This window comes from Oncorhynchus masou, chromosome 27, assembly GCF_036934945.1.
Source record: "Oncorhynchus masou masou isolate Uvic2021 chromosome 27, UVic_Omas_1.1, whole genome shotgun sequence".
In the NCBI taxonomy this organism is placed as follows: domain Eukaryota; kingdom Metazoa; phylum Chordata; class Actinopteri; order Salmoniformes; family Salmonidae; genus Oncorhynchus; species Oncorhynchus masou.
In genome coordinates, this window is record NC_088238.1 from 43,882,424 (window position 1) to 43,902,117 (window position 19,694).

Sequence of the window (19,694 nt, forward strand, 5' to 3'; positions counted from 1 at the left end):
TGTATCCTGTCTATTTGTCTATCTGGCTCCTCATTCCACCCTAATATCACCCCACTATCCCTCGGGGATGCAAACTTGTGAGGGCCCAAAAAGGTGCCAAAAGTGTTTTGCGCGGAAAGTAAGAAAATGTGCTTATATTCAGAGTAGTGTTGAAAGTAGGGGGGGGGGGGGGGGGTCATGTTAGTTCTGAACCCCAGGACGCCGTTCCTGAGTTCTGCACACTAACACACGCTCTCCACACAAAGCACATTGTAATAATGTATTATTGTATATTTTATATTGAATATCTATAATGATGGAGTAATGTATCAAATAATAAATTGCTTTAGTTGTTATTTATTTTATAAACAATACAAAACATACACATACAAATGACAACATCATACAAACAACAACTACATCCCACCTGCCCAGACCCACTAGCACCCCCCCCCCCCCCCATCCCCAGCGCCCGCATCACTTTCCGTCTCTTGCTCTCCGTAACCCACACAATTTCAATTTTTCCATCGTATTAATGATGGCAGATTGATTGATTTCAACGTGAGTGATGAGAAGTGAATCGTCCGACCCATCGGGTATCTCACTACACCCCCATATGCTGTGTCTTGTAATATGCAGACAGATTAAATATGCAGACGGATTTAATACTTCTGATAGCCAACTTTCTAGATCCGCCCACAACCTCCGGACTTTATAACGTTCCCTAGAAAGCATGGGTTATTGTGGCATTTACACTTTAGACATGACTCTGCCGTTGTGCTGTAGAATTTGTGATTTTTGTCTCTTGTATAATAAGTTTCATACATTAGTTTATACTGGGTTAAGAGGTTGTTAGTTGAACATGCTCTCTGCAAGATTTTGTATATATCTTCCCTATCATATGGACAACATTTTCTGACTTAAGTAAGATTCCCCTCAAGGCTGCTCTCATGTCCAAAAGATTTCAAATCAAAATGTTACGAGACGTAACTTTTAAGTTGCATATAGTTGAAATGATCCGTCCAAAATGACTTCAGAATTCTGTTCAGGAAATAAATGTATTTCCTGTTACCAAGTCATTTACGGTTTCTATGCTTTTAGTTTTCCATGTGGACCAATTTACCGGTGAATTGTGAAAAGCTATCCGAGGATTGTTCCAAAGGGGTACGTTTTTAGGGAGTGATATTGATTCTTGTAGAAACTCTGCAATGTTGTTATAATGTTCTTAACTATGAGGTCGTTAATGTTCTTAACTATGAGGTCGTTAATGTTCTTAACTATGAGGTCGTTAATGTTCTTAACTCCATCCTTTGAAAACAGAAAGGATTCTGGGGATGTGCATCTTCAATATGTTCCCATTGTTCCTCTTTAGTAATTGTTTTAGTCCTATTTGGACTCCAGGAAGAGTAGCTGTTGCCTTACGGCGGCTAATTGGGATCCTAATAAATACTAAATACTGCTCCCAACTTAGAAAAAAAAAACAGAAAAATAAGTTGCTCTTTCCGTGCGATACAAATTTGAGCATAGCCTTTTGGTCAAGTTACCAGGTTGTTAGCTAGCTCGGTAACATGACAAAAAAAATTGTTTCTTATCAAACCAAAAAAGAGCGTCCCGCGAGTAGTTTAAAAACGGCCTAAAACATGGTTTATGAAATGATATAACATACGCGCCAATCCGCCGGTAGAAACAAGCGTAACAACAGAAGACTCATCAGTGTCTACACAACCCAGCTCGCCATCACCACTTAATCACATTTCTAAAAACTGACGGAGATGCGCAGAAAGAGCACATTTCTCCTCTATCTCTGTTATTCCTCCCTCCCTCTTTCTCTCTCTCACTCTCCTTCTCCCCCCTCCTCTTTCTCTCTCTCTCTCTCTGTCTCTCCTTCTACCCCCTCTGTCTCACCTTTACCCCCCTCTGTCTCACCTCCCCCCCATCTCCCTCTGCGGTGCATGTGTCTCCGTTAGCAGTGACCTGGCAGTGGCTCACTGGTGGGCGAGAGAAGCTGACGTGACACGTGGAGAGAGATGGGGGATGAGAGAGATAGAGAGGAAAAAGGGAGGGAGGAGAGAGAGAGAGGAAAAAGGGAGGGAGGAGAGAGATAGAGAGGAAAAAGGGAGGGAGGAGAGAGATAGAGAGGAAAAAGGGAGGGAGGAGAGAGGTAGAGAGGAAAAGGGAGGGAGGAGAGAGAGAGAGAGGAAAAAGGGAGGGAGGAGAGAGATAGAGAGGAAAAAGGGAGGGAGGAGAGAGATAGAGAGGAAAAGGGGAGGGAGGAGAGAGATAGGGAGGGAGGGAAAAAGGGAGGGAGGGAGGAGAGAGATAGAGAGGAAAAGGGGAGGGAGGAGGAAGAGGGTGGGAGGAGAGAGAGAGGAAAAGGGAGGGAGGAGAGAAAAGGGAGGGAGAGAGATAGAGAGGAAAAAGGGAGGGAGGGAGGAGAGAGGAGGAAGAGAGGAAAAGGGAGGGAGGAGAGAGATAGAGAGGAAAAAGGGAGGGAGGAGAGATAGAGAGGAAAAGGGAGGGAGGAGAGAGATAGAGAGGAAAAAGGGAGGGAGGAGAGAGATAGAGAGGAAAAGGGAGGGAGAGGGGGAGAGAGAGAGAGAGGAAGAAGGGAGGGAGGAGAGAGATAGAGAGGAAAAGGGAGGGAGGAGAGAGATAGAGAGGAAAAGGGAGGGGGAGAGAGATAGAGAGGAGGGAGGGAGGAGAGAGATAGAGAGGAAAAGGGAGGGAGGAGAGATAGAGGAAAAGGGAGGGGGAGGGAGGAGAGAGATAGAGAGGAAAAGGGAGGAGGGAGGAGAGAGATGAGAGGAAAAGGGAGGGAGAGAGAGAGATAGAGAGGAAAAGGGGAGGGAGGAGAGAGACTGTAGACATAGGGACACGTGCAGAGACAAATATAGGGAGGTAGACACACACAGGACACGGGAGGGAGACAAATAGAGGAAAAGGGAGGGAGGTAGAGATAGAGAGGAAAAGGGAGGGAATTAGAGACAAACAGACACACTGACAGAGACAAATATACTGTAGACATACACAGACAGGCAGAGACAAATATACTGTAGAACACAGACAGGGAGAGACAAAGGATAAAAGGGACACACAGAGACACGCAGAGACAAATATACTGTAGACACACACAGACACACGCAGAGACAAATATACTGGAGACATACACAGACACACGCAGAGACAAATATACTGTAGACATACACAGACACAGAGGACAAAAGGGAGGGAGACATACACAGACACAATAGAGACAAATATACTGTAGACATACACAGAGACACGCAGAGACAAAATGGGAGGGACACAGACACATACAGAGACAAAATAGGGAGGGACACAGAGACACGCAGAGACAAATATACTGTAGGGACACACAGACACACGAGAGAGACAAAGGGAGGAGAGATAGACAGGAAACAGGGAGGGAGGAGACAAATATACTGTAGACAGGGAGAGACACAGCAGAGACAAATATACTGGAGGGAGACATACACAGACACACGCAGAGACAAATATACTGTAGACATACACAGACACACTCAGAGACAAATATACTGTAGACACACACAGACACCGCAGAGACAAATATTTAGACAAACAGACACACTGACAGACACAAATATACTGTAGACATACACAGACACACGCAGAGACAAATATACTGTAGACACACACAGACACACGCAGAGACAAATATACTGTAGACATACACAGACACACGCAGAGACAAATATACTGTAGACACACACAGACACACACAGAGACAAATATACTGTAGACATACTGACGGGCGCAGAGACAAATATACTGTAGACATACACAGACACACGCAGAGACAAATATACTGTAGACACACACAGACACACACAGAGACAAATATACTGTAGACATACACAGACACACGCAGAGACAAATATACTGTAGACATACTGACATACACAGACACATGCAGAGCCAAATATACTGTAGACATACAGACACACGCAGAGACAAATATACTGTAGACATACACAGACACACGCAGAGACAAATATACTGTAGACATACACAGACACACGCAGAGACAAATATACTGTAGACACACACAGACACACACAGAGACAAATATACTGTAGACACACACTGACACACGCAGAGACAAATATACTGTAGACATACACAGACACACGCAGAGACAAATATACTGTAGACACACACAGACACTTGCAGAGACAAATATACTGTAGACACACACAGACACGTGCAGAGACAAATATACTGTAGACACACACAGACACACGCAGAGACAAATATACTGTAGACATACACAGACACACGCAGAGACAAATATACTGTAGACACACACAGACACACGCAGAGACAAATATACTGTAGACATACACAGACACACGCAGAGACAAATATACTGTAGACATACACAGACACACGCAGAGACAAATATACTGTAGACACACACAGACACACGCAGAGACAAATATACTGTAGACATACACAGACACACGCAGAGACAAATATACTGTAGATACACACAGACACACGCAGAGACAAATATACTGTAGACATACACAGACACGCGCAGAGACAAATATACTGTAGACACACACAGACACACGCAGAGACAAATATACTGTAGACATACACAGACACTGACAGAGACAAATATACTGTAGACATACACAGACACGCACAGAGACAAATATACTGTAGACATACACAGACACATGCAGAGACAAATATACTGTAGACATACACAGACACACGCAGAGACAAATATACTGTAGACACACACAGACACACACAGAGACAAATATACTGTAGACACACTGACACACGCAGACACAAATATACTGTAGACATACACAGACACACGCAGAGACAAATATACTGTAGACACACACAGACACTTGCAGAGACAAATATACTGTAGACACACACAGACACATGCAGACACAAATATACTGTACACACACACAGACACACGCAGAGACAAATATACTGTAGACATACACAGACACATGCAGAGACAAATATACTGTAGACACACACAGACACACGCAGAGACAAATATACTGTAGACATACACAGACACATGCAGAGACAAATATACTGTAGACATACACAGACACACGCAGAGACAAATATACTGTAGACACACACAGACACACGCAGAGACAAATATACTGTAGACATACACAGACACACGCAGAGACAAATATACTGTAGATACACACAGACACACGCAGAGACAAATATACTGTAGACATACACAGACACACGCAGAGACAAATATACTGTAGACACACACAGACACACGCAGAGACAAATATACTGTAGAAACACACAGACACTGACAGACACAAATATACTGTAGACATACACAGACACACGCAGAGACAAATATACTGTAGACAAACACAGACACATGCAGAGACAAATATACTGTAGACATACACAGACACACGCAGAGACAAATATACTGTAGACACACACAGACACACGCAGAGACAAATATACTGTAGACATACACAGACACACGCAGAGACAAATATACTGTAGACACACACAGACACACGCAGAGACAAATATACTGTAGACATACACAGACACACGCAGAGACAAATATACTGTAGACATACACAGACACACGCAGAGACAAATATACTGTAGACACACACAGACACACACAGAGACAAATATACTGTAGACATACACAGACACACGCAGAGACAAATATACTGTAGACATACACAGACACATGCAGAGACAAATATACTGTAGACATACACAGACACATGCAGAGACAAATATACTGTAGACATACACAGACACGCACAGAGACAAATATACTGTAGACATACACAGACACATGCAGAGACAAATATACTGTAGACAGACACTGCGTGTACAAAACATTAAGAACACCTGCTCTGTCCATGACATAGACTGGCCAGGTGAATCCAGGTGAAAGCTGTGATCCCTTGTTGATGTCACTTGATAAATCCACTTCAATCAGTGAGTGTTGATGAAGGGCAGGAGACAGGTTAAAGAAGAATGTTTAAGCCTTGAGACAATTGAGACATTGAGCCATTCTGAAGGTGAATAGGCAAGACAAAAGATTGAAGTGCTTTTGAACAGGGTATGGTAGTAGGTGCCAGGTGCACTGGTTTGTGTCAAGAACTGCAACGTGGCCTCCCAGGTGGCGCAGTGGTCTAAGGCACTGCATCGCAGTGCTACCTGTGCCACCAGAGACTCTGGGTCTGAGCCCAGACTCTGTCGCAGCCGGCTGTGACCGGGAGGACCATGGGGTGGCGCACAATTGGCCCAGTGTCGTCCGGGTTAGGGATGGCTTGGCCAGGAGGGATATCCTTGTCTCATCGCACACTAGCGACTCCTGTGTCGGGCCGGGTGCAGTGCACTCTGACCAGGTCGCTAGGTGTACGGTGTTTCCTCCGACACGTTGGTGCGGCTGGCTTCCGGGTTGGATGTGCGTTGTGTCAAGAAGCAGTGCGGCTAGGTGGGGTTGTGTTTCGGAGGACGCATGACTCTCGACCTTCGACTCTCCTGAGTCTGTAAGGGAGTTGCAGCGATGAGACAAGACTGTAACTACCAATTGGATACCATGAAAATCAGGAGAAAAAAGGGGTAAAAAAATAACTGCAATGCTCAACCTTTTCCCGTGTCTATGAAGAATGGTCCACCACCCAACTTGACACAACTGTGGGAAGCATTGGAGTCAACATCCCTGTGGACTGCTTTCGACACCTTGTAGAGTCCATGCCCCAACGAATTAAGGCTGTTGTAAGGGCAAAAGGGGGTGAAACTCAATATTAGGGTGGTGTTCCTAATGTTTTGTACACTCAGTGTACACACATTCACAGATAAACACACAGGCACAAATATACTGTAGACACACACATTCACAGATAAACACACAGCACAAATATACTGTAGACACACACATTCACAGATAAACACACAGACACAAATATACTGTAGACACACACATTCACAGATAAAACACAGACACAAATATACTGTAGACAATGACATCAGGGTTGGGGTTAATTGCAGAAATTCAATTCTAATTCAATAATTTTTCCATTTGAATTTAATTGAATTCAGTCCAAATTCCAAGTCAGTCTTTGAATTTAGAGATATTTCAATTCCTCTCAATTCCAATTTACATATTATCCCCAACAATCCCCACAAATTCAAATTCATTTCGCTCAGGCTTTCAGTCTGATCATGTCACTGTTCAGACAGCCTAGCTATACTGAAATATAGAAATACAAGTTGAAATGATTTAAAACAAATCCCGCAGTACATTTTTTTATACTAAAGTGCATTAAACTCATTAACTGGGAAATGTACAACTATTGAATTCCAATTCCAATTTTCCAATTCAATTCAAATTCAAACATTAAAAAACAGGGCCTCCCGAGTGACGCAGCGGTCTAAGGCACTACAGAACCGGGTTCGATCCCAGGCTGTGTTGCAGCTGGCCGCAACCGGGAGACCCATGAGGTGGCGCACAATTGTCCCAGCGTCACCCGGGTTAGGGGAGGGTTTGTCCTTGTCCCATGGCGCTCTAGCATGGAACAACCCTGGTAGACATACACAGAAACATGCTACACTAACGAATACAACCCTGGCTTAGATATAGTGAGCAGTACAAGAAACAGTGCTTGGAACACTAACGGAGGATACAACCTTAGACCGACACACAGTTGCACAGAAACACTGTAACTACCAATTGGATATCACAAAAAATGGGTAACAGTACAAAACACAAAAACATGCTACAATTAGTCTAGTTCCAATTCAAGACATTCCATACACAGAAACATGAATTTAATTCAATGTACAACCATGGTGACATAAAATACACAGATTAAATTTAAATTAATTGGAAGACGAATACAACCCTGGTAGACATACACACATACACAGAAACATGCTACACTAATGAATACAACCCTGGTAGACATACACACATACACAGAAACATGCTACACTAATGAATACAACCCTGGTAGACATACACAGAAACATGCTACACTAATGAATACAACCCTGGTAGACATACACAGAAACATGCTACACTAACGAATACAACCCTGGTAGACATACACAGAAACATGCTACACTAATGAATACAACCCTGGTAGACATACACAGAAACATTCTACACTAATGAATACAACCCTGGTAGACATACACAGAAATATGCTACACTAACGAATACAACCCTGGTAGACATACACACATACACAGACACATGCTACACTAATGAATACAACGCTGGTAGACATACACAGAAACATGCTACACTAACGAATACAACCCTGGTAGACATACACAGAAATATGCTACACTGACGAATACAACCCTGGTAGATATACACACATACACAGAAACATGCTACACTAACGAATACAACCCTGGTAGACATACACACATACACAGAAACATGCTACACTAACGAATACAACCCTGGTAGACATACACACATACACAGAAACATGCTACACTAACGAATACAACCCTGGTAGACATACACATACACAGAAACATGCTACACTAATGAATACAACCCTGGTAGACATACACACATACACAGAAACATGCTACACTAATGGATACAAAGTGTGACCTACACATCAAACATTCTCACACAACACACATACAAAGCAATCAAAAGTATCAGGGCCTACAAACATTGTCATACATACAACAAATGGAGGGTGAGAAAGGAAAACCCAGAGAATAGTGCCAAAGAAACATTTCAACCCTAATAATGAAAAAGCATTCCTTTCCCAGTGTTTTTGGCCTGTTTTTCTGCACACTGTTCGTGACTGTGAGTATCTAGTCTAGACTACTTACACAACAATGTTTTCAGTTTCAATTGTACTGGCTCTTCAACAAATGTCACAAGCTACCTCTGGTTATGTTAAAGCTGTCTGCAGCCGAGCTACAGTAATGTGCCACTGATTGACCTGTCATTGATAAGCCATTTAGAGTGACATTATATTCTAGATACACGGGTTATAAATGAGTCTTGAAGTCTTTGCTTATCATAACCCTCAAAGCTCTGTATCTCATCTTAGGTATAATTGATGAGAGCGTGTGTTTTTTGGTTTCAGAATATTCCAGACTGTTCTGGGAACGTTTGTTTTTAGGTTGCAGGGAGGTTTTGAGAACGTTTTACTTTGGTTCCTTTACAGTTTTACTGGGATGTTTTACTGTGAATGTTGTGAAAGTTTTATGGTTATTAATTGTACGTTTTCTTAACACTCTAATAGCGAAATGTCTAGGTTTTTGAATACCTTTCCCAGAATGTTTCAATAAGACATTTAATAACACTGCTGGCCTATTTTAGGTGAACTTTTTTGTAACTCGAAGCGCAGAAAGGACACGGGGGAATTTCACTTGCTGAGGCATTACTCATTCAAACGCATTGTTTTTACTGAGATTCACAACCAGCATGACATGGTTTTCTACACATACAAAGCTGCTCATTGGAATCTACTCAAACAGGCCCCATTTCAAAGTAAACGAGCACTCATTAAGATCAGGTTGGTGGGCAATTGGTGGGCATGGCCAACACACCTGAATGTAACCACGTGTGAACCTTTAGGGGGGGGGGGGGGTCAAGTTCCTTAAATGTGCTGAGAATGTTCTAAAAACCAAGCGACTATCCTGCACCATTCCCAGAAAGTTGTGGGAAGGTTGTATGCAAAACCCACTCTCAACCACTCTCTCACCAAGCTCTAAGAAAAACATTTTGTGCTAGCTGGGCTCTCTCTTCGCCTCGTTCTTTCGCTCTGTTGTCTCTGCCTTGAGGCCAGGAAATGTGACTGAATACCACACTGCAACACCAGACTAATACAATAACAATGTTAGAATAATTACTACATCTACACACACAGACACACTAGAACAGACCTAAGGCCTTGCATCCTGAAACAACACGTTCTCTTGTTTATTTCTGTTGTGGTGGTTGTTTTCGCATTGTTCGAGTTAGATTCATTCCAATATTAGGCTACTGTGTAATATGCATGCTGTTCATAACTACATCTGATGGAGAAAAACAACTCCACAACACATCCCCAATCAGCCAATTACCATCTTCACTGACTGGGAACACGTGGAAGTTATGGTTCAATTAGGCTGGGTGTCGAAACCCTCTAATCCATAAAATAGGTAAAGTCAATTAGGACAACTTTCCAATTAAGGACAAATCTGTGACTTGAGGGTAGGGATATAATGAGCTGCTGCTGGGTAAATGGAGCCACACTGAGACTGTGTCCTTGTTTATGTCCTGCTAAACGTGTGTCCGTCTGTGCGTGTTTTAATGTCCTGCTCTGTGAACATGCAGAGCCGTGAGTAGGTTCTAATTCTGAATTTAACCCACTAATTTAATCCTTTGAGACCCAGCGCGTGTGTACTGTGTGTGTTCTGGGAAAAGCCATGCATTTGAAGGGTTTTATACTGCATGTAGAATGAGTCATCTGGCTAATGCTCACCAAAGCCCCTGCCTGCTTGTTGAGGGAGGTGTTCAGCTGGTGGACCAAAAGCGCGCATCTCTCCTTTTTGTTTCAGACAAGCCACAACAAGCTTTCTGGATTTCTACAATGTTTATAAACAATAAACACTGTAATTGTGTGAACTTTAAAGTGAATATAGGCCTACCGTTTAGGCATTCAAATGGCCGACGCGCTTCTTGCTGACTTGTCATGCCAGACACTGGGATTGTAAAACGCTGCCAATTGCGAAAGAAGTTGAGAAATAAATCATACACCACTGTAAAGCTGGGATCCTGCTCTTTTCAATAATTGTCATCAAAACAGTTGTCTTGTATTCCTGTATTAAACTTTTTGTGTAAATAATGTTCATGTCTTGACAACCAAGTAGCTTCTTAGTGTAGACCTAAGTAAATATTTATTTTTTGAATAATGTCATTGCGCCTCCCTAGTGGCGCAGTGGTCTAAGGCGCTGCATCACAGTGCTAGCTGTGCCACCAGAGAGTGGTCTGCGACCGGGAGGTCCTGGGGCATCAGCCAGCTTGGCCTTGTCTCATTGCGAGCGACCCCTGTGTCGGGCTGGGCGCATGTTTGTTTCCTCCGACACATTGGTGCGGGTTGGATGTGCAGTGCGGCTAGGTTGGGTTGTGTTTCGGAGGACGCACAGCTCTCGACCTTTGCCTCCCCCAAGTCCTTACGGGAGTTGTAGAGGCAAGACTTGTAACTACTACCAATTGGATACCATGAAATTGGGGAGAAAAAAGGGGCTAACATGAATAAATAATGTCATCGCTGTGTCTGATATGAAAAAGGACTGAAAAGCAGGTCCTTTTGAATGCACAACTGATGTTCGGGTCTGGCGCGAGTATCCAGGATGTAGCCTGAAAGAATGTGGATTAAATGGAAATATAATTGTTTTTTTTGTCTTGGAGTTTGAAAATGTACTGACTTAAGTGGGCCATATGAAAATTTGATTAACTGTCCCGGTGAGCTCGGCAGATGTTGCCGGGCCAACGGGCAGCCCTGAATGTCAAGTCACCTTTTCCTTGAGGCCTTGTTACTGAGGTGACACGCCTCTCTCTGACCTCTGACCTTCAACTCTGTGACATTTGACCCCTCTTTCCCTCCCCTGCGGGGGGCAGACTGACTTACCTCAGCCTGTGGTGGCCCTTGTCTTTGTAAGGTGCGATATCCAGGGAAGTCTCTTCCCATGTCATGGCGATGCCCTCCAGCGACTGGAAGGAGAAGAAAAAAAATCGACGTTTGAATGCTAATGTTAACAGACGGAACAGAGATGGGTGTGTGTGTATGCGACTGTGTGTGTGTGTGTGTGTGTGTGTGTGTGTGTGTGTGTGTGTGTGTGTGTGTGTGTGTGTGTGTGTGTGTGTGTGTGTGTGTGTGTGTGTGTGTATGCGACTGTGTGTGTGTGTGTCTGTGTGTGTGTGTGTGTATGCGACTGTGTGTGTGCGTGTGCTTGTGTGTTGCGCCCCTTCTTATATGATGATTTCTGAATCAGCAGCAGCTTGAAGCAGCTCTTAAGACAGGAAACCATTGATCTTGGCAGGCACCTCCAGTGAGAGGCCTTACATGGCCATGGATCCTCTCTCTGACTCTCTCTCTCTCTCTCGCGCTCGCTCTCTCTTTCTTCTCTTCCTCTCCTCCTCCATGACTTATCAATGAACCACGTTGGGGTTTGAGGGGCTAGAGGGGTTAAGGGGGCTTGGAGGGAGGGGAAGGGGGCTATTTCAAACACCTCTGTTCCCTGGTGGCCGACGGTATTCACACACTATATCTGTGTTGATGTAACCTCTGTGACAGAGGAGCACTGTGTCTGGGAATTTATAGGGTTAAAGGCTGCTAAGGCGAGGGGAGGGAAAGAGAGAGAAAGGGGGGGGGGAGAGAGAGAGAGAGAGAGAGAGAGAGAGAGAGAGAGAGATAGATAAAGGGGGAGCGAAAGAGACCCTCAGAGATGCTTACATAGCACAAACAGATCTGGGACCAGGCTAAACCCTTATGGTTCTTAGTTAAGACTGGACTTGGGGGGGTATAATCAGTTTTGGGGTCAATGCCATTTCAATTCAGTCACAAATTGACTTAATAGAAATTGAATTGATCCCAACAACCCTGGTTATAAGAGCAGATGTACACTGCACCTGTGGGCCATTCATCATTCTAACACTACACTGACCTTACTGAATGCTTGGATATGCTGTGATCACAGATGAGGAGCCATTACACTCCCTAAAGACTTCCAGGATCAGGAGTGACTAATTACATTCAGACCTTTGACCCGTATAAGCAAAGCAAAAGGCTCCGATGACTGAACCCTCAGACCCCTAGAGGCATGTGTTGAGAGATGCAGTGCCTGGGAGTCCATGATTAACGTGCTATTGAAAAGACTACGCTTTGCTGTTAACCCTGTACAGTAGGTGCGTGAGAGAGGAGGTAGGTAGAGAGGAGGAGAGAGAGGAAGGGAAGGCGAGAGAGAAAGTGAGAGAAGGGGAGAGAGAGAGAGAGAGAGAGTGTGTAAAGGAGAAGAGTCTGAAACGGACCTGTTCTATGGAGAGCTCTTTGCTGGCGGCTCCGGATATCTCAGAGATCTTGTCAGCGTGCTGCTCGAGACCCAGGGCCACAATCCTCTCCAGGGTGAACTCTGGACTGGTGTGGTCAAACGACCGCTGAACCTCGTGGCAGATCTGCTTCCAGTGCCTAGCAACAACAGTCACAGACAGTCTCTATATACAGTGCCTTGCGAAAGTATTCGGCCCCCTTGAACTTTGCGACCTTTTGCCACATTTCAGGCTTCAAACATAAAGATATAAAACTGTATTTTTTTGTGAAGAATCAACAACAAGTGGGACACAATCATGAAGTGGAACGACATTTATTGGATATTTCAAACTTTTTTAGCAAATCAAAAACTGAAAAATTGGGCGTGCAAAATTATTCAGCCCCTTTACTTTCAGTGCAGCAAACTCTCTCCAGAAGTTCAGTGAGGATCTCTGAATGATCCAATGTTGACCTAAATGACTAATGATGATAAATACAATCCAAGTTTAAAGCTGGATTTGGATACAAAAAGATTTCCCAAGCTTTAAACATCCCAAGGAGCACTGTGCAAGCGATAATATTGAAATGGAAGGAGTATCAGACCACTGCAAATCTACCAAGACCTGGCCGTCCCTCTAAACTTTCAGCTCATACAAGGAGAAGACTGATCAGAGATGCAGCCAAGAGGCCCATGATCACTCTGGATGAACTGCAGAGATCTACAGCTGAGGTGGGAGACTCTGTCCATAGGACAACAATCAGTCGTATATTGCACAAATCTGGCCTTTATGGAAGAGTGGCAAGAAGAAAGCCCTTTCTTAAAGATATCCATAAAAAGTGTTGTTTAAAGTTTGCCACAAGCCACCTGGGAGACACACCAAACATGTGGAAGAAGGTGCTCTGGTCAGATGAAACCAAAATTGAACTTTTTGGCAACAATGCAAAACGTTATGTTTGGCGTAAAAGCAACACAGCTCATCACCCTGACCACAACATCCCCACTGTCAAACATGGTGGTGGCAGCATCATGGTTTGGGCCTGCTTTTCTTCAGCAGGGACAGGGAAGATGGTTAAAATTGATGGGAAGATGGATGGAGCCAAATACAGGACCATTCTGGAAGAAAACCTGATGGAGTCTGCAAAAGACCTGAGACTGGGACGGAGATTTGTCTTCCAACAAGACAATGATCCAAAACATAAAGCAAAATCTACAATGGAATGGTTCAAAAATAAACATATCCAGGTGTTAGAATGGCCAAGTCAAAGTCCAGACATGAATCCAATTGAGAATCTGTGGAAAGAACTGAAAACTGCTGTTCACAAATGCTCTACATCCAACCTCACTGAGCTCGAGCTGTTTTGCAAGGAGGAATGGGGAAAAATTTAAGTCTCTCGATGTGCAAAACTGATAGATACATACCCCAAGCGACTTACAGCTGTAATCACAGCAAAAGGTGGCGCTACAAAGTATTAACTTAAGGGGGCTGAATAATTTTGCACGCCCAATTTTTCAGTTTTTGATTTGTTAAAAAAGTTTGAAATATCCAATAAATGTCGTTCCACTTCATGATTGTGTCCCACTTGTTGCTGATTCTTCACAATAAATTACAGTTTTATATCTTTATGTTTGAAGCCTGAAATGTGGCAAAAGGTCACAAAGTTCAAGGGGGCCAAATTCTTTCGCAAGGCACTGTATATATACAAAACTGTATGTGTATTGGGAGTTTTTATTAATATTTTTTTATGACTTATTATTTATTTATTTTTATTTATTGTTTAATATTCCAACCACTGATATAAGGTTGAAAGGTGCTGTCTGGTTTGCTGTCTTGTCGGTTGTTATTAGCGTTATGCAATTGGTGTAACATCATACTGATTAAAGAAAATAAAAAAATACTTGACCAGATTTACCAATGTTTGATGTGTGATGTGATTTTCTTGGATCACTTGTGGGATCATACCACAGACAAACATCCAATGTTCCTATCAAGTTGGGTACTTCTACTGTGTTGTACTCAACCTGTTGGATTCACTCGTGTCTGTGTGAAGTGAGGCTTACACTTAAAATCATGGAGGGTCTGGTACCATCATCAAACTGGACATTATGAATGCAGTCCTATAACCTGAGTGTGATTGACAATATTGACACATTGAAGGAGGAATATTAATGGAAGAGGAGGAGAGAGAAGGAGGAAGAGGATAAGATAAGGAATATGTGCCTGAAGTCAGCCTCTGGGTATGTTCTGCCATTTAATCACAGCTTGGATTCCTCTCACTAGGAAACCCCCTAGTTACCCACAGCACCACGGTACCTTAGCCCCACTTGACTTTAACCACAAGACACCCGCCCTTCCTTAACTACAGACCAGGCACACAACCCATCCCCACCATCTTGCACTCTGATCTCTCTCTCTCTCTCTCTCTCTCTATCCGCCCCCATGGAGTCTAGCTGCGCCGCTGTGCACCCTGGGACCTGGTACAGTGCAACTGAAAATGTGTTTTCTCTTTCTGCCTTTCCTCTTTTTCCATTTTTTTCCCTCTCTCTCCGTCAGACGTAATCCTCTGTTTATTTTCTTCTATTCCCCAGAGCGTGGCCCAGTCAGAAAGGATCTTTCAGATGGTTACATCACTGCCGATAGGCCACAACGTTATCTCAGAAATCTCTCCCCTCCCTCCCTCCCTCCCTCCCTTCCACCCTCCCTCCCTGTCATTAGGTTCCTTGTCAAAACATTCTGGATCGAGCTGGATAGATGGGAAATGGGGAACATTGTTTTGGGAACGCCACAACCAATCAGATGGGGGGGAGGGGCTGATGGGAGGAAGTGAAGTCGCAACTAGGACAGAAAGCTTTAGGAGGAACTGATGACCTGTAGAACCTCCAGGAAAGTGAGTGAAACATTTTGGGGGGGGGGGGCTAGTGAGCGTTTACAATTGTCCAGGCAGGGACTGGCGCCAGCCCCCTTGGCTCGGTGTGAGGATAGAAACTGGGGAAGGGTTGGAGAAAAAAGACTGGGGAAGAACTGGGGAATTGGAGAAGAGCCGAAGGCTTAGAAATCCACAGGTAGGTATAGACATACCATATAGACATATTGTAGAAAACCCTGCTGAGTTTTGAACATTATTCTACAGAGAAGCACAACCTTGGGGGGAGAACGACGGAGGGTGGGTTTACCTACATTTACATTTGAGTCATTTAACAGGCGATCTTCTCCTAACTGCTGTAGTGCATTTGAGGTTCAAAAGTAAAGTGAAGGAGAACGAGTGCTATGGGAGGAGCAGACTACACTGTTTGTGTATGAGAACGTAAGTGGACTTCTACACAGTATTCAAGAGGTGAGGATCGTCTGCAGGACATATTACTCTCTCCTGGCCTGACCTGTCCCTCATGGCTGGGTTCCTCAGGTCAGAGATGAGAGGGATGGTTCTCTTGAACTGGTCAATCCTGTTCTTAGAGAAGTCCACTATCTCCCACTGCTTATCCTGCAGACACACACACAACAACAACAACAACAACAGCAAAAGTTTACTACATAACAAAATACAAAGTCCACTTCATTACCAAAATTGCGCAACAAATGCAAGGGACCTGTTTAGCGCACGAGGGAAAAGTACAGGTGCCCAGTACCATGCAGAGTACTTTGATACCAACGATGTGTAAAAACCCTGGATGAATAACAGCCAATGAACAGCCATCTTGGTACTGCTCCTCCATTGTAAAAAATATTATTTATTTTTTAAGATTTGGGAAGCTATAGAAATGTATTTCAGGAAAGGGGAAATGGGGATACCTAATCAGTGGCACAACTGAATGCATTCAACTGTGTCTTCCACATTTGACCCAATTTATGAACGTCTGCATTCGTTTTTGACACGTTTCTTCTATTGCAGACACCGTAATGCTTACTTTTAAATTATATTACGTGAGCTCATCATAAATAAATAAATGATTATTATTTAAAAAATGTCCTTAAAGTATATATATATATTTTTTAAGAGAGTACTAATGTTACTGTCCCAACTATTGAAATACTGTAGAATTCAATTCATTCGGAGGATTGCTCTTACTGGGGAATGACAATATGGCCGACCTGCGGCTTCAAAGCCTCTCAATGGGCAAGACATAGCTTCAGCAATCCAGAGCAAATCATTGGATAGAACATAGAGTAGAATCAAATGTGCACTGTAGCTGTGGTAGATAAGACACTGACCTTGAGTTCCCTGCTGAGTTTGTGTAGTTTCTTGAACATGGCCTGGGCGGTGTTCTCCATGCTCTCTGTCTGCAGAGTGACAAACTGACCCGCCTTCCACTCATCCCAGTGGGCATCCCACTGCTGGGTGATCTCCCACACCTGCTGCAGGTAGTCTAGGTCCTACAACACAACACAGAACATACACACATCCCCTTTACAGCACAATGCGCATCCCACCACAAGCCTACGTTATGACTTCAGATGGTGGTGGTGGTGGTGGGGGGGGGGCCTTACAAATTAACCGCAAAACATCCTCTTTACCCTCTACATTGAGTGAACGGGGAAAAACCCTTGTCCCCTCATCTATGTCATTTTATTTTACTAGGCAAGTCAGTTAAGAACAAATTCTTACTTACAATGACGGCCTAGGGACAGTAGGTTAACTGCCTTGTTCAGGGGCAGAACGACAGATCTTTTTGACCTTGTCAGCTCGAGGATTTGATCTGGCAACCTTTCGGTTACTAGTCCAACGCTCTAACCTCAAGGCTACCCGCCGCCCCAAAATGCGCGACCATAGCACCCCGCTCGTGGTACGGTTCTTCTATAATGAAGATGCCCAGGCCGTGGGTTGAGGTTATGGGGAGGTGGGCTACCTTCTCCAGGGTCTGTACGTCTTTAGAGCACGGCTGCTCGAGCTTGAAGATGCCCAGGCCGTGGCGTATGGTTCCCTCCTCCTCCTTCAGCGTGTCCAGCTGGCCTCTCAGCGCTGCTACCTTCTCCAGAGCCAACTCGCACGTCACCCCACTACCAAACGGACCTGCAGTACGGTACACGCACAGTACATACATGTATACATGATACCTTGTAATGTGTATACTTTGCATATATACACAGCACAGTACAGGCACGCAACTGCACACACGCGAGAGATACCGGTACATGCAAACAGTAAGCAGAGCTGTTAATTCAACAGCAGTAAGCGTGACAATGTATAATACTGTATGTAGTAACCTTGAGCTGATTTCACAGTAGAGAAACGGTGTGATTGTATCAGCGATGGTAATCTGTTCTGTTTAACTCAACAGCGTGTGGTAGGGGAAGTAGAGAAGAAGTGTTTCTCCCTCTGCGTCATTCATGTTGTTTCACAGCTTGAGCCCAGAGGTCAGTGTGTCACGACTTAACCCCCTGAGGGAGGGATGGATGAAGAGGGAGAGGTCAGATAAGAAGTGGAAAATAAAGAACATCAGGGGGGGACGAGAGAGAGGGGGAAAGAGGGGAGAGATGAAATAAAGAGCAGGAGGGAGGTCGAGAGAGAGAGAGAGAAAAAGAAAGAGAGAGAGGAGTGAACCGCTTTTGTACCCTGTGAGAGTATGAGAAAGACGAAAGCGGGTTGGTTGGGGTCCCAGGTCCCCCAGTCGGCCCCTGCCAGATCCCCACAAAGCCCCCGAACTCCCATGCCCCCCCCCCTTAAACTTCCCAGACTACGCCCACGCTTAGTCGCTCACCACCACCACACACACTGCCCTCCGACGGGGCCCTATCCCCAAACAGAGCCCAACACTCAGGCCCCAGCCCCATCCCCAGCCCAACTCTCAGGCCCATCCCCAGCCCCAACTCTCAGGCCCATCCCCAGCCCCAACTCTCAGGCCATTCCCCCCAGCCCCAACTCTCAGGCCCATCCCCAGCCCCAACTCTCAGGCCATTCCCCAGCCCCAACTCTCAGGCCCATCCCCAGCCCCAACTCTCAGGCCCATCCCCAGCCCCAACTCTCAGGCCATTCCCCAGCCCCAACACTCAGGCCCCAGCCCCATCCCCAGCCCAACTCCCAGGCCCATCCCCAGCCCCAACTCTCAGGCCCATCCCCAGCCCCAACTCTCAGGCCCATCCCCAGCCCCAACTCTCAGGCCATTCCCCAGCCCCAACTCTCAGGCCCCAGCCCCATCCCAACTCTCAGGCCCTTCCCCATCCCCAGCCCAACTCTCAGGCCCTTCCCCATCCCCATCCCAACTCTCAGGCCCCAGCCCCATCCCCATCCCAACTCTCAGGCCCCAGCCCCATCCCCATCCCAACTCTCAGGCCCCAGCCCCATCCCCATCCCCATCCCAACACTAACCCCCAGCCCCAGCCCCATCCCCAGCCCAACTCTCAGGCCCTTCCCCATCCCCATCCCAACTCTCAGGCCCCAGCCCCATCCCCAGCCCAACACTAACCCCCAGCCCCAGCCCCATCCCAACTCTCAGGCCCCAGCCCCATCCCCAGCCCAACACTAACCCCCAGCCCCAGCCCCATCCCAACTCTCAGGCCCCAGCCCCATCCCCAGCCCAACTCTCAGGCCCAACACCCAGCCCCCACCCCAACTCCCAGGCTCTCAGGCAGGACGTTTCAGCTTCAGACAGACAGACCCACCATCACCACCATCACCAGCACTGTACCACAGCCTCTTATCTGC

The 19,694-nt window shown here is 45.2% G+C and overlaps 1 protein-coding gene across 1 annotated transcript in view; it reads right to left on the reverse strand.

The window, feature by feature from the left end:
• The window catches only part of dnah2 (dynein, axonemal, heavy chain 2), a 232,309-nt gene that overhangs the window by 130,654 nt on the left and 81,961 nt on the right, over window positions 1-19,694 (reverse strand). The window contains 5 exon segments of the mRNA XM_064939126.1: window positions 11,658-11,740; window positions 13,058-13,214; window positions 16,432-16,535; window positions 17,264-17,425; window positions 17,899-18,062. Coding sequence (XP_064795198.1) covers window positions 11,658-11,740; window positions 13,058-13,214; window positions 16,432-16,535; window positions 17,264-17,425; window positions 17,899-18,062 — 670 coding nt within the window.